Here is a 15,899-nt window from a genome sequence, read left to right as displayed (position 1 = left end):
AGACTAAGTTAGCAGGGCATGCGTGCAAGAAAAAATAAACAAGAAATGACGAGTCTGTCGTATTTAGAATATTACTTAGTCTTAGTTGGGCATTAAATTGTTTCTTGTTTTTCGGCATGCTTCTTCATTCTACTCCATCATTCCTCACTTCAGCAAAGCTAAGGACACTGGATTTTAGTAACAACTGGATTTCAATTTTTGTGAATCAAAAATTTCCAAACGCCGTGGCTGCTTGCTCGATTACATACGGAACTTCCTCAACTCTCCCCGCCGAAACTCTGGCTCAGCTCGACTTGGTTTTGAGGTGGTGAGCTACGTGAGTTGAGCTCTGTTTCTTTTTTTGCCTTGATTGTGTGACTGTGATGGTGCACTTTTTTAGTCTCGAGTCGTCGCACTCGGGCTCAGCTCAAAGTTACACTGACGGGCATGACAGGAGGCAAGAGGACTACCTGGTAGACTTCTATAGAAGCAGGAGACCGTCAAAAACACGGATATACGTCGTGTCGTAATTCAATTTACTACACGACGTAAATAATTACGTAGTGTAGCAATTCGAATTACTACACAACGTAAATAATTACATAGTGTAGTAATTCGAATTACTACACGACGTAATTCCGAATTACTGCCCAACGATTTAATGTCATGACGTTAAATGAATTGGTGTCGCTACATCAAATAATTAAGGTCGTGTAGTAATTCGAATTACTACACGACGTAAATAATTACGTAGTGTAGTAATTCCAATTACTACACTACCTAAATAATTACGTCGTGTAGTAAATAATTACTACACGACGTAATTCCGAATTACTGCTCAACGATTTAACGTCATGACGTTAAATGAATTAGTGTAGTGACGTTAAATCAACCAATGAGACCGTTCGTTATATGAGCGCAATGCGAAGAGCTGAGACTACAGAGTATTGTACAGGAACGTACCGGCAGGAAGTTAGTTGGATGTTCGACATTTGATATTCAAACTGTGAAGTTGGTTTGATATTCAGGTTCGATATTCAAACGCCTGTGAAGCTGGACCAATATTGCCAGGGACCCGATCCGCATAGTACTGCCCCCCCCCCAAAAAAATGTTCTACAACCGAGAACAATAGGAAATGAAAAAAGGAAAGAAAGATGAAAGATACGTTATTTTATGTATACCATGTCAAAATCAATCTCAAAGTTAAAGGTGTTTTTTTTTTCTCGCTGGCTCGAGACTTATTACGAAGCAAATTTTTGCTGCATGCGCCATTGTGTGCCCCCTCTTTTTGTTCTTATCACGCATTGAGCTTCGCCCTAATGCTCGGGGCACAATCATAAAACATCCTGTTCATACAATGATATGACCCCTCCGTTCTCCCTTCTCTTTCTCTCCCGTTCCCCCTCCTGTTCTTTCCAATCTCCCCCTTTCGCTTCTCTCTCTCCTATTATGTATTCTCTCTTTCCTTGTTTTTTTTTTACTCTATCCACTGGCTTAGATTAGTCAGGATTGTGGTTCCCCATGCTTGAAATATTCCGTTTTGTTAATTTTAGCCCCCCGTTAATGTGCATGCGCCGGGTAACCGAGTCAAGTTCTACAAGTTAGGGTAGGTGGTTACCCCGGATAGACCGTCGGGATATTCCTGGGGGCCCCTTGGAAAAAAATAAACAAAATGCGATAAATAGCCCTTTATTCCTTTAATTTTGTTAATTTGAGCCCCCTAAATGTGCATGCACCGGGTCAAACTAGTGTTTATATGGTTGCCCGAGTCGATTTCTACAAGTTAAGATACGTGTTACACCGGCTAGGCCGTCGGGGTATCCCTGGGGGCCCCTCGAAAAAAAAATTAAACAAATAAAATTTCTTGCCCTTTTATTCACTGACGTTTGTCCCCTAAATGTCCTCGTACTTGGGCACGCCAGTGTTGTTATGGTTGCCCGAGACGTGCTGCACCTGTAAAACCCCTTAGCTTTCAAAACCCCTGAATATATTTGAATATCGAATGTTGGTCCTGCTTCACAGGCGTTTGAATATCGAACCTGAATATCAAACCAACTTCACAGTTTGAATATCAAATGTCGAACATCCAACTAACTTCCTGCCGGTACGTTCCTGTACAATACTCTGTAGTCTCAGCTCTTCGCATTGCGCTCATATAACGAACGGTCTCATTGGTTGATTTAACGTCACTACACTAATTCATTTAACGTCATGACGTTAAATCGTTGAGCAGTAATTCGGAATTACGTCGTGTAGTAATTATTTACTACACGACGTAATTATTTAGGTAGTGTAGTAATTGGAATTACTACACTACGTAATTATTTACGTCGTGTAGTAATTCGAATTACTACACGACCTTAATTATTTGATGTAGCGACACTAATTCATTTAACGTCATGACATTAAATCGTTGGGCAGTAATTCGGAATTATGTTGTGTAGTAATTCGAATTACTACACTACGTAATTATTTACATCGTGTAGTAATTCGAATTGCTACACTACGTAATTATTTACGTCGTGTAGTAAATTGAATTACGACACGACCTAGCTAGACAGCTGGCAGCCGTCTGTTTCGAGGAGTTTTTTAACATTTTTTTTTATTTCTCCTCGTACACAGACGGCTCGCTATCGTGCAGCCACCATTACGCATAGGGGACTTGCAATGCAAAATCCCCTCATCGGGGCTCTTCAATTTTTGTCTTTAATAAATGCAAATTAATATTCCCTCTTGGCATTAATTGCCAAAACACAGAGAAAAATCAAGTTAAAAGGAACAAAAACAGTGACTTACCTCGGCTGTCGCGCAAATTACTTCCCCGTTTTATCCGATCTTAAGTACATAAACCTATGGACATTGAGTCCCCTGTACAGATCGCGCTAGAACTTCAGTCTCTGTATTTGGTGAGTGAAGCCAACAGAGTTCAGCTGAAAAACCAACATAACAGAGACCGAAGCTTTTGGTCTAAGGCCTAGCCTAACCCAGGGAGCGCCCAGGAGCTCACCGTGTATTTACCCATACCCACGGAACAAGGGTAGATTATGGTCAAAATATCTAGCAAGATAAATGATGAAAACAGAAATTATGCACTTACCACCATTATATGGATGAAGGTCTAACGAGTGGCAGTTTTCCTGACATCTGGGCACAGACTGGAACCTCAAAAAAACGAAAAGTTCTCTCCTTCTACCCCCGTTTCGATCGGCCATGTTGTTACAATTCATAACAAAAATGGCCGATCGAGACGGGGGTAGCTGGTAGAAGGGGAGAACTTTTCGTTTTTTTGAGGTTCCAGTCTGTGCCCAGATGTCAGAAAAACTGCCACTCATTAAACCATCAACCATATAATCGTAGCAAGTGCATAATTTCTGTTTTCATAATTTATCTTGCTAGATATTTTGACCATAATCTACCCTTGTCCCGTGAGTATGGTCAATTACACGGTAAGCTCCTGAGCGCCCGCTATGCGGGCGGGAGCCCAGTAGCTTACGCCTAGCCTTGCTTTTTTAATTTTCGGTCATGTAGGTAGACCAACAAAGCTTTGTGCCTAACGTTAGTCTGTAACTAGTTTAGACTGTATTTTGGTTGTTCCGCTGAACTGCGTTGGCTCCACTTACCAATACATGAAATGTCAGAAATAGTTAATTAAATTCCCAGAAATGACGGTTATTCCTGTCTAGCCTTTAACGTTGTTGTTAGTTTATTAAGTTTTTGCCCCGGCCGGGGACCTTGACATGTCTTCGGACAGTACTGTGTCTGTGTTCGGGCTGCCGCAGTAAGGTAGGACTCCGTGATCATAGTGTTTTTTATGATATTGATATTAAGGTTATTTGATTACGAAGCCTTGCCCTTGAACCCCCTCCCATAAACATGTAAGAGACGATTGTAAACAAAGATAGATTTCCCGGCATTATCATGAAATTGGGAACCAGTTCCTAATTTCCACAGGACACTTCGAGCTTGCTCGCTGCTTCACCGCAGCTGGCGTGCTGATTCTAAATAAATTGAATCCTTCAAAGAGCTTAAATCAGAAAGATTGATTTCGTCGCTGTCTTTTCTCTACTCGCTAAAATGGGAACCATCGTGTAAAACTCCCCATAGAGTTGTACACGCTGGTTCCCATTTTAGCAAGTACAGTAACCAAGTTTACTCTACTCTCTGAAATGGAAACCAGCGCGTAAAACTATGGAAAACTCCCCATAGAGTTGTACACGCTGATTCCCATTTTAGCGAGTAGCGTAAACCTTCTATTCAGTCTACTTATGGCATCATTAAACATGTATTTCCTACCCAATTTACTCAGGTATCTTAGGCTAATTTAGAAATCTGCTTTGTAGAATAATAGTCTTCAGTCAGAACTTTGTCTGCATATTTATGTGTACATGATTCATTCTGAAATCTTATTCACAGATCAAAGATGTTCAACAACAACAAAACTAGCAACCCACGATCTTTGTCTCAAGCTCCTCCAACATGTACAGCATCGGGTGATGGAAGGAGGAGATGGCAACTTGGAAGAGTGACTAGGGGTCAGAAGAGGTCATCAAACCTTGGACCAGAGGTCAAGCAAGAATGGGATAGGGTCCAGGATGACTTGAAAAGGTTTCAGCAGAGTTTTGATGCAGGGGTGCAGAATTTGGAAGAACAGACGGATGCTAAGTCAGGTCAGTGATATCTAGTTTTATAACAAGACCAGACCAGGGTCCCCATCTTGCAAAGAGTTGTAACTGGTCCGGTCACTCTCAACTATGGAAATCCATAAATGACCATTCTTAATTTATTCTTTTTTTATTTATTCAAATATGGGATGACAAGATCAGTTAAAAAACTGTTTTACATAATGGTCCTGAGGTTAAAAACATAAATACATGAAATAAAATCAAAACAATATTTGAAAATTTGTGCTTAAAGTGATACAATGCAATGCAAGAAAATTAACAATATGTTATATAAAGAAATAAAGTAAATGTATTTAAATTTATGTAATCATGAACGAATGGAAGTACACAATTCGGAGACGAAGTATATGAAGTACATGTAATGGTTAAAGAACTGTATAAAAATCAATAAAAATCAGGATAATATAAATGTAGTTAAATACTAATATGAAATAGAAATAAAAAAGTGGTATAATTTACATAAAAGTGTGAAAAATAGTGTGTCATGTATTTATGAGCCAAACTGAATTATAAATGTAAAAAATGGATACATAATAAATTTCAACGAATTACTAAAAGTACCTGTACTATAAAAACAATGTTTAATGTACACAAATAATACAACATTACATTACTTTGGAAACTAAGCAGAACACTTTATAATTGTCAGGAAAATGGTGCATGCCTATTATGCATCATGTTTAGAAAATATTTTGAGAGAAAGAATGTGTACACACACTCTAGATGTTGACACCATTGGCTTTCCATAGTTGTGATCAGTCAGGTCAATTGCAACTCTTCAAGACAAACCAATGGACCAATGCATAAAAGTTAACACTATGATAACGGTGCCATCCAATGGTGTAAATTATAATTGATCAAATTGAGCACTTTCAGTAATACTATTTTATGACAAAATTACTATAATAATATACATGTAGATTATGGAACATGGACCTGGGAAGCCATTCATGAGTCCATTCATGTGTAATTTCTACTGACTAATACAGGAGTATTTCAAATTCATTTATTCAACATCTCTTGAAAAGTATAGTGCATACCATTATGTAAATTGAGAATAACTTTTAGAAAAGCTATAGCTTGTCTCACCATTTTAACCGCTGAAACTTAGTATATGCATGCAAATGATGATATACATCTTTTTCAAAAACAATCTTTGCAATTGAAGAGAAAATTTGGCACATATACATAATTTATGTAAATATTCTTGCTATATAACAATAGGCCCTTTAATTTTTTTTTTTTTAGTTTTCAGTGTAGGGTATCCCATACGGAGGAATATTAAAAATGGGGATTCCCAAAAGGAAGTACTTGACAAAAAAGGGGAAATATCGAAAGAAAGTGTATAAACATTGGAAAGTTCCTGAAGATAATAGGTTTCATCTGGGAATTCGAATAAAATTTTGAAGGGTTAAATGACATCCATTTGTAGAATGGTTAACAAAAATGTCTGTGGGCAATGCTGGTAGAGAAAAGAAATTGAAATTGAAAAGAAAATGAACTATCAAATATTCCCCCTTCTCCTCGTCTACAACCACCCTAACCCCAGACTCTGAGGCTGTTCTCACTACGTTCCTAAAACTAGTTTAGTGGAAACTAGTTTAACGCATAGTGAGAACAGTCAAAGCGGTCTTGGAAGCGATCTTCCAAACCAGTTTGGAAAACCACCTCGCGATGTAGTTTTCAAGATCGCTTTGCCTCGTTAAACTGGTTTTAGCGTAAGTGAGGACACAACCGTTCTTCGGGAAGCGATCTTCGCACATTTTGAGCGCGCTACTCCACACGACAGGTGTAGAATGCCTATGCTGCGGTTTCGAATTTCGCGCGAAACGTGTCACCCCACTGAGAGCGTTTCCATAGCAACAAGAGCGATTTACGTGAAGTGGTTTTGAAAACCACTTTCGTGTGATCAATTGAGAACGCTAGCAAAGCGATCTTCCAAAGTGGCTTCCTGAATCGGTTTCCAGTTAAGTAGTTTTAGGAACGTAGTGAGAATAGCCTCTCTGTCTTCTCCTTGGTTTGTTATATCACCCATTGTAAGCAGATAGAACGATAGGTTTATTTTTATTTGGTCCAATTTCCAAATCGTCTACTATCATTTGGTCTACCATCAGTTTGCCCAATGTCCACATGGTCTGATTGCCATTTGGTCCACTCACTATTTTGTTTAGTAACCAATTTGCCCAATAGCCATTCAGTCTACCGTTTGGTCTAATTAGACAAAGTGTTAATCGGGAAAAATTGATTTAAATAAAACAGGTATTTGGCTAACTTGGATATGAGACAAAATGGTCATGGACGAACTGGTGATTAGATGAAATGATGATTGGACCAAATGGTTGTTAGATGAAATGTTGATGGATGGAATGGCATTAGACTTCAAAATGATCCGTAGGCCATGTGATGAGTGGATGAGATGGCAGTAGACGAATTGGCAATTTACTGATAATACTACAAATACAGAGAAAAGAAAATTATATCACGTTTTAAAAAATTGTCATATTAACATATTCATTTCTAAAACACACTTTACTTTATAAGAATAATGGCAGATACAGAATTAACCATGGGGGGGGGGGTAAGTCAAGTTGTGTACGGTTTCCTTCTAGCAAAAGAAAAGAGGGAAAAATTTCAAAAATGAGAAAATTGTTCTAGGGGGTCAAAGGCCATCCTTCCACCCCCCTGCAAACGACACCAGTATATAATGTACACACACATTCCAAAGTATTTAATCCAGTTCAATACACATGTTTTTCCCATTAAATCTAATGTGCTACTTAATACTAATTGTGATATTGTTTTTCCTTTATGTTTTGTATTTCTTTGATAAAGCTGTGACAAGAAGTCATTGGGTGCCAAATGCAGAGTGCAGTAATTGCAGCAACAAATCATGTAAGCGCCCTCTCTGGGCGATGTCAAAACACCACTGCAGGAAGTAAGTTGCTTTCTCTGAAGGGGATTCCCCAACCTTGAAAATTAAATGGTTTCTGTGAAAGAGGGAAAACAAGAGAACAGAGTAGTGAAAGTTGGAAAAGTCATACCAGGAATAAGCTAGTTCTGGGTTTTTGAAAAATAAAATCTCTCTTTGACTATATGAACAGTGGAAAGGGCAATCAAATACAATCATGTAGATTTTGACAGGTGGCTTATCAAATTTTGGTTTTTCTCCTTTAGTACCTTTGCTGTTGTGTTTGAAATGGGACTTTAAATTGTATATTGTTTTAGTTGATTGTTTTGTTTGTTTTTTTAACAGAAACATATTCTGATTAAAACTCATTAAATAAATAACATTGTTATTTGAGTCTCAGGGGAAAATGGAGGTGTCTGTACAAATTGGATAATGGATGCAAATGTTTACAATTAAAAAAAAAAAAATTCTCATCTACATGTACATGTATCTGCTTGTGGAATTTTCTGCTTTTCGGAAAAGGGGAATTCCATTTAGGTGGGATTCCCCTTTTGTCACACATTAAGAAGTCAATGATTGACTTTTGATTAGTAGCATATAGATTATTGAATAAATGATTAATGATGAAGGAAATTGGGAATGTGAAAGATTCATAAATGAAGAATAATCATTTTGGAATGAATATGATGTCTTATAGTTATAAGAACAAATCTAGGGTTCTTAATTGCAAAGAAGGGCTGTTCTTGGACGTATAATTCTGATGATCACTAACACAAAAAGCCATATCTGGGACAGTGTATTCATATTGCTTTGAAAAATATTTGATGGAATTCCGTACTTATTTCGCTTATTTCCAACCAATTACACATTTTCTTCCAGAGTCATTTGGCACTTATTTTTGTTATTTTTACAACCAAACACTTGGGTGATCATTTTATTTGAATCTGTTCAAACTCATTTTGAGATCATTACCACAACTGGTATTTGTGTATTAGCTGGTATTTTGTAGTGGATTAGAAATCATCAATATGGAACATGAATGGTTTCTAAATAGGTTCATTATTGCGGATTGAAATAATCGCTAGAGGGTATTCATTTGTCTCGCAATCTACTATGGTCAACAAGGAAATTCGTGATCACTCTCACAAAAAGTGGTTTCTTTCTGTGTTGTTCCACTTCATCATATACATTAACTGTATTGCATCATAATTTTCTACAGATGTGGCCTTATCTTCTGTGCAAAATGTCTGCAGTTCAAGAGAAGACTATCATCCAATGCAGAGTATGATCCAAACGGATGGATGTGCAAAGTAAGATAATCATAAATATTATAACCATAACTAGACCTCCCCCTCAATTGAATTTTATGATACGTCCCACTCAATGTGGAGTTTGATTCAATTGGATGGATGCGAAAACTAAGAGAATCATTAAACAAATCTAAGCATAACAAGGTCTTCCCCCTCCTGATTTTAGTGATCAGTCTAATTCATTGCTTTGTAAGATCCGAACTGATGGATGTGCAAATTAAGAAACTCATAAAACTTTTGACAGTAACTAGGTCTCCAGCCCCCCCCCCCCTGTTGATTTTTGTGAGTCCTACTCAATGTGGAGTGTGATCACAACAGATAAGTTTGCAAAGTGAGAAAGTCACTAATTATATTAAATTTGAAGGAGATTCCACTCTTTTGCTTTAATTGGTAAATTGTGAAAAAGAGAAAAAAATGAGAGAAAGATGTCAGTGAAATCTCAATGAAGAATAAGCTACAGAGTAGCACTATAAATGATTTTTAACTTCTAATCAAATACTAAGTAGAAGAGAAGCAGTACTTGTCTCTTTCCAAGAACTCCTTGCTCTCAAAGACATAATTCATTTGAATTATCATCATATCATCACATTATTTTTACAGTAAAAGAGTTATGCTTCATGTTGCTCATATCTTAAACTTCAAAGCATGAATATTCAAAGCTCAAGTTTACCTTAAATCATGATAAATATCTCGACTGAAATTATGGAAAATTTGTCGAAGTCCAGTCAAACATTTGTTTACACTCCGTGCTTCTTTTGAGTATTGGGATCTTTCCAATAGTTTCATGGCAAAGAAAACTAGTTTATGTATAATTTCATGTTGGTTTGTAATTCTTTGAGTGCCAGATGTGATGATAAATTGAACTTTTAGTATTAATAGATATAGTAATGAATAGTTGCTTCATATTTGGCTACTCAGAATTAAACCTCAACTTTTGACTTTAGGGTTTAGAATATGGGCCTTTGAGATACTTTGTGCATCACTTTCCAATTTGAAAATAATTATCATTTTAATTTGTTCCAGGTTTGTGAGAAATGTTATGATGCAAAAGAACAAGAGATTGGCCATTCACGAAGGTGGACCTATGACCTTCAGCTCTTCCGTGCTGCTCGTCAGAAACGGGACAGTTCTAAACTTACCAGGTTCGTACTTTCCAATTTTCGGTATAATCATGATATATTTTGATATGATATTGATAGTATTAATGATTTTTTTTTCACTTAAGGTTAAATTTTTTTTTAAACTTGCTGTCCAATTTCCAGCTGTATTGTATGGTCTAATAATTATAATCATTTATGTTGATAATATTTTATAAATAATCCATTTATTTCTGGTATTCTGTTCTGAGCCTATCAATTAAATATAATTATTGTAGAAAATCATTGGACAAGAAACATGATAAACAGTCAGTTTTATTTATATATATTTTTTTGTTGTTGCTTCATGCAGGTCTGTCATAGAAAGAGTATGTAGGAACCTTGTGGAAGGATTCCATACACATCATTCGTCCAACATCTCCACACCCCAGACGGCTGGTCCATCACCAGAGACCAATGGAGGAGGATCACCGACAAAAAATCCATTCAGCTTTTTCAAGCGCAGCGTGTCAAAGGTCGTTAGTCACGGTGTGCCCGATTGGCAGAAACCACCAGGTTGGGTGGTAAGTGTAATCTTGTTGATCGCAAGAGCTTCTATATTTACTACTTAAGATGGATCCAGTTAGTATACAAAATGCAGCATGTCAAAGGTTGTTAGTCATGGTGTATCCAATTAGCTGAAACCACCAGGTTGGGTGGTAACTGTAATCTTGTTAATTGCAAGAGATTCTGTATTTATCCATTCAGTCTATTAATGCAGCATAGTCACAGTGTACCTGAATGGCAGAAACCACCAGGCAGGATGGTTTTTAGTGTAATCTTGTTAATTGCTGTAGTTTTGTATTCATTACCAACCAAAATGACGGAAACGTATAAAGAAATATGAAAAATATAAGAATACATGCATGTGCATAATTATGAGAGGTTTTTTTCTCATGTATCACAGGCTGAAGGAACTAGTTGCCAATGCTGCAATCGTCCGTATGGTAAGCTGGAAGGGAAGCCCAACTGTAGGATCTGTGGAAGGCTAGTCTGCAAGCCACAGTCTTCTAGGGACCTTCTGCTGTATACACCGGACAAATCAGACCGGGCTGAACTTGGTTCAGACCCTCGCTGGGCTATCATCAGAGTCATTGGGGTAAGGCATCGAGTGGGGCGTCGAAGAAACTGACGTTCGCTTATTGTGTCTTCATTCAGTTCATTTGGTTACATTGTGGATCAAAGGTACTGGTGTACAGATGAGCAGGGCCAGGGCCCCCCCCCCTCAAAAAAAAAACTTTCATGACAAAGAAAAAAGGTGAAAAAGAAAGAAATGAAAAGGGAAAAGGATGAAATATATCATTTTCTGAAAAGTACATCAAAATCTTTTACAAAATTATATTTGTTTCATTAAAATAAGATGAAAATTTTGCTCACTCACCTCATTCGCAGTGTTTATTGAAATTTTGCCCTGATACCCCATGTCTTGCCTCCTCAAAATTTTTGGAGAGATCTTGAGATTGTCACACTAAAATATTCAATCCTTGATTTGATAATCGTCAGTGTACCTTCCTTGCACCTAGAGCCCAGAAGTTGAACCCGATGACTGTCTGTATATACGAGTATGCCATTCATGTAAAGAACAGCTTACAGCGATTCAGGTTGAGGATTACCAAAGAGTGACAGAGGAAGGGGGTATGACATATATTTGTCTGCAACAGCTTGCCGAGATCTACTCAGATATCATCAAAGTTCAGACGAAGATTGATGCCAGTTTACCTGAGGTAAATGAGTGTTTTGATCGTTGAAATAGTAGGCATTCTCATCATAGATTTAGTAAAAATGGATCAGGTAAGGGCCCAAACCAATCCTTGGGGTACCCTACTAGAAGATTACCAGAGAGTGACAGAGGAGGGGTATGATGTATATCTCTCTGCAACAGTTTGCAGAGATCTATTCAGTTATTGGCATGGTCCAAACAAAGATTGATGCCAGTTTACCTAAAGTAAATTAGTGTTTTGATGATTGACATGGCAAAGTCACGTGTATTCTCATCATAGATTTTATGAAGGGCCCCATCTTACAAATATTTGCAATTGATCCGATCAACCACAACTATGGACGGTCAGCAACATCAACATATACATGTATAATGTAATTTTGTTCAAAATATTTTGTAGATGTGATGTATGTGTTATGTATACACATTCATCGTTCTCTTGAAAATTCAGTGGGATTCTCTTTGTTTACTAAGGAGATTGTGCAAATTTCCTGTAGGAAGGTTATGACATTGATGGATTGCCATGCAGTTGAGATTGATTGGGTCAATCGTAACTCTTTGTAAGACGGGGCCCTGAGGTTAATACATGTGGCGGTGTGGATTGAGTCGAAAAGTGTGTGTGTGTTGGGGGGGGCTGAACATGTATTAACTCACAATTACATGTAGATGATCAATTTCACTTTTTTGTATATGACTACTGGAAAGATTGAAGTCACTCTCTTCCCCATGATTGTGTGGCCCCTGTGACAATAAAGAATCATAGAACAATTAAAGCCTTCTTGACTCTATAAAACATATTGATACTACGGTTACACTTCGTAATTCCGAAGGTTCTTTTTTCCGAAACACGTAAATTGCCTATACCTCGATGTTCGTTAATCCGAAAACGAAAAAGGGTTCGTTAATCCGTACATTTGTGGCGTTATTCCGACGGTTCGTTATTCCGAAGGTTCGATAATCCGAAAACGAAATAAGGTTCGTTGTTCCGAAGGTTCGATAATCCGAAAACGAAATAAGGTTCGTTGTTCCGAAGGTTCGTTAATCCGAAAACGAAATAAGGTTCGTTGTTCCGAAGGTTCGTTAATCCGAAAACGAAATAAGGTTCGTTTTTCCGAAGGTTCGTTAATCCGAAAACGAAAAAAGGTTCGTTAATCCGAAAACAAAATAAGGTTCGTTAATCCGAAAAATGAAAACCGTGAAAGCAGAGGCAAGGGGGAGGGGGCGGGGGACACTGTTGCCGTTCAATTGTTTTGAGGATGGGAAGGCAAGGGCGGCCGAACGAATTTTCGTTTGGGGGGTAAAGCCAAAAAATGAAACTCATACGTCAAAATGGACACTTTGGTGATATTTCCCCTTAAGATTATCATCTGCTTGAAGTCATTGTGTGTTTGATAGTGATTAAGTAGAGAAAAACCTTATTTGAAGTGATTTCTTATTATGGCAAAACGTAGAGTGTAATGACCGAGCGGCTGGGTAAAACAAATTCAAAGGTGAAGTTGTAAAACTTTTTTGGGGGGTCAATTATTCTTAAAATGGCATAATTGCGAGGTGTTGCGAGCGTGAATCACAAGCTAAAACTTTAGGGTATTTCAATAAAAAATGAAAATAAGTTTTTAAAAATCCGAGCAGATTTCTGCTGTCATTAAAAAGATGTGCATCTAACTAAAAAATTAACACGAGCGCAAAACGCAGCTTAAACATACTGACCAGAAAAGGAACCTGTTAAAGAAAGCATTTAGTGACCTCTTTAGGATGCATATTTCACCAATCGAATGAGAGTGCGAAGCGCAAGCTGAAAATTTGCAATATTCCAGCCTGAAAACTTAACTTGTATACTTTAAAAAGAATATTTTATCATTATATTTCGAAAAACGGCATATTTATTTTTGAAAAAGGAACTTTCCCATTTTGGAAAATATTCATTTCCCTGTTTTTTATTTCATTTTTGGGGTGCAAGTCCCCCCTGCCTCCCTCCCGGCGGATCCAACTTTCGTCAAGTAGGGGGGGGGAATATTTTTTTCAGCCACATTTTCCTCGATCGGCAGCTTAAAGTTGATTTTTGTTTGTTTCTTTGAAAGGGTAGTCCTAACAGTCAATAATTAGCTTTATACTTATCAAATAAAGTAAATATGTAATAGCATGATAAACCCTTTTTAAATAATGCGAGCGCGAGCTATATATTTTTTTTAATATGATGGGCAATATGTTTGTGATCTTCAAAACGAGATGCCTATGTAACTAAATTTAGATAATAACTGCGAGCAAGATCGCAAACAGAAATTTTAAATATATAAGCTCTGACCTGATATAAAGGGGACATTTAAAGAATTTTTTGCAGTTAGCCATGAAGACGATGCGTGTTTCAACCAGTGGCGGCGGAATATATTTTCCTGGGGGGGGGGGGCAAAGCCAAAAAAAGGGGCCAATAGGGGCAATTTGGTGCAAACGTATATTTTCACCTTGAGATTATCATCTGTGTAAAGAGGTTGTGTGTTTTGTAGTAATTGAATTGAGCAAAAAATTTAAGTGATCACTGATTGATAAATTATATATTTACGTTTCATTTCTGCGAGCGTAGCGAGCAAGCGGTTTTGGGGGAAAGAAATCAAATCTGAAGATGTAAAATTCGCCTTTTTGGTCAATTACTGTTAAAAGGGCATCCTTGTGAGATGTTGCGAGCGAATCACGTGCTCAAACTTTTGGAAATTTCATGTAGGCCTAGAATAATAATGATATAGATATTATTTACCCAGGGAAGCCTATTGTGGAGGGGCCGAAACAATTAAAGGTATATACATAGATAAACTGAGACACGCACACACATACAATACTATCCTACCTTACCTCGAGTCCCAGTCTTGTCATTCCCTGCAGCAGCAGCAGCTCCAAGTTCAACCTCATTTCAACCTCAAGTGTGTGTGTTGAACTCTCTGTAGCTGGTAGTGGTCTGATGGTACTGTCTGTGTGCATGGTCTGTGTCTTGCATTGCAGCTCACTGAGCCTGATCAATTGCCCATTGTATGTGATTGAATTGTTCCCCATCATTGTTCACATACCAACCCATACCAATTACACCATACATCCCCCCACCCTAAAAAAATTGGGTATCTCAAAACTTACATTCAAATCTCTACATCCTTTATACAAAAGTCTTATTCAAATCAATATATGGCTAATTACAATAAACAAACATGACAATCATTTAGCTTTAATTTGTTTTTTTCTTTCTGTTTTTCTTTGATCTTTTTCTTTTCTTTCTTTTTTTTCTTTTTTGTTGTTCTTCTTTTTGCTCTTCTCTTTGATCTTTTTTTTTCTTTCTGTTCTTTTTCTTTGATCTTTTTTTTTCTTTTATTGTTCTTCTTTGTATGTTCTTTTCTATTGTTCTTCTCTTCTTCTTTGTTTGTTCTTTTCTCTTTTTTTTTCTTATTCTTTATTTGATCATGAACGTAAATATAACACAAATATATACACATCAATACATCATTACCATATACATCGTTACCAAATACATCACTACCAAATCATACAAAATATTCTTACCTTGTCTCTGCCTTGATATAAATTAAATAAGCTCATTACGCTTATGTATGTACCTTTGTAAAAGAAACAAATATGTAAATCAAATATATACAGGCATATAGGGCGTGATCAACTAACTTATCTATTTCTATTAATATAGAAACAATAAGGGATGCATACAAATTAATTGGGTAATAAATTATGCATGATATTATAGGCATTAATTTTATATTTATGGTATATATTGCATTGAAATACATATCCTATAAAATAAGTTGATTTGCACTGTGGCAGGCAGAGACAGGTGCAAGGGAGTAGCATTGCCCCGTTATTCGAGGCAATAGAGCTCCTTTGCTTTAATCTGTCATAACCAGGATTGATAGTGAATTCAAGATGGACACATTCCGAGGCGCTCCCATGAAAACATTTCATGGGATGCCTCCAGGAACGGTCGCTTCCTTGTTTCACAAATTTCACACCTGGCTATATGCAGATGTGATGGTCTTTCGACATGCCGTATCGGTAGTACTGAGAGCTACAGATCCCAGCATGCCTTGCTGGAGGAGGATCATGACTAAGCTGGATGATGTAATGTCTTAGTGATTCAGGAATCATGACATCACGCTCATCCTTCTCCATCAAGA

The 15,899-nt window shown here is 37.3% G+C and overlaps 1 protein-coding gene across 1 annotated transcript in view; it reads left to right on the top strand.

Annotated features, from left to right (window-relative positions):
• LOC121429734 (vacuolar segregation protein PEP7-like) overlaps positions 1–15,899 on the top strand; it is a 36,227-nt gene continuing 20,328 nt past the window's right edge. Inside the window, exons 1-8 of the mRNA XM_041626934.1 lie at positions 1–307; positions 4,394–4,647; positions 7,495–7,597; positions 8,790–8,880; positions 9,904–10,022; positions 10,330–10,540; positions 10,924–11,115; positions 11,540–11,740. Of these exons, the coding sequence (XP_041482868.1) occupies positions 4,401–4,647; positions 7,495–7,597; positions 8,790–8,880; positions 9,904–10,022; positions 10,330–10,540; positions 10,924–11,115; positions 11,540–11,740 (1,164 nt within the window). The 5' untranslated portion in view covers positions 1–307; positions 4,394–4,400. The remainder of the gene's footprint in view (positions 308–4,393; positions 4,648–7,494; positions 7,598–8,789; positions 8,881–9,903; positions 10,023–10,329; positions 10,541–10,923; positions 11,116–11,539; positions 11,741–15,899) is intronic.

Source organism: Lytechinus variegatus, chromosome 16 (genome assembly GCF_018143015.1).
Source record: "Lytechinus variegatus isolate NC3 chromosome 16, Lvar_3.0, whole genome shotgun sequence".
NCBI lineage: Eukaryota > Metazoa > Echinodermata > Echinoidea > Temnopleuroida > Toxopneustidae > Lytechinus > Lytechinus variegatus.
This window is presented reverse-complemented; position numbering and strand designations above follow the sequence as displayed.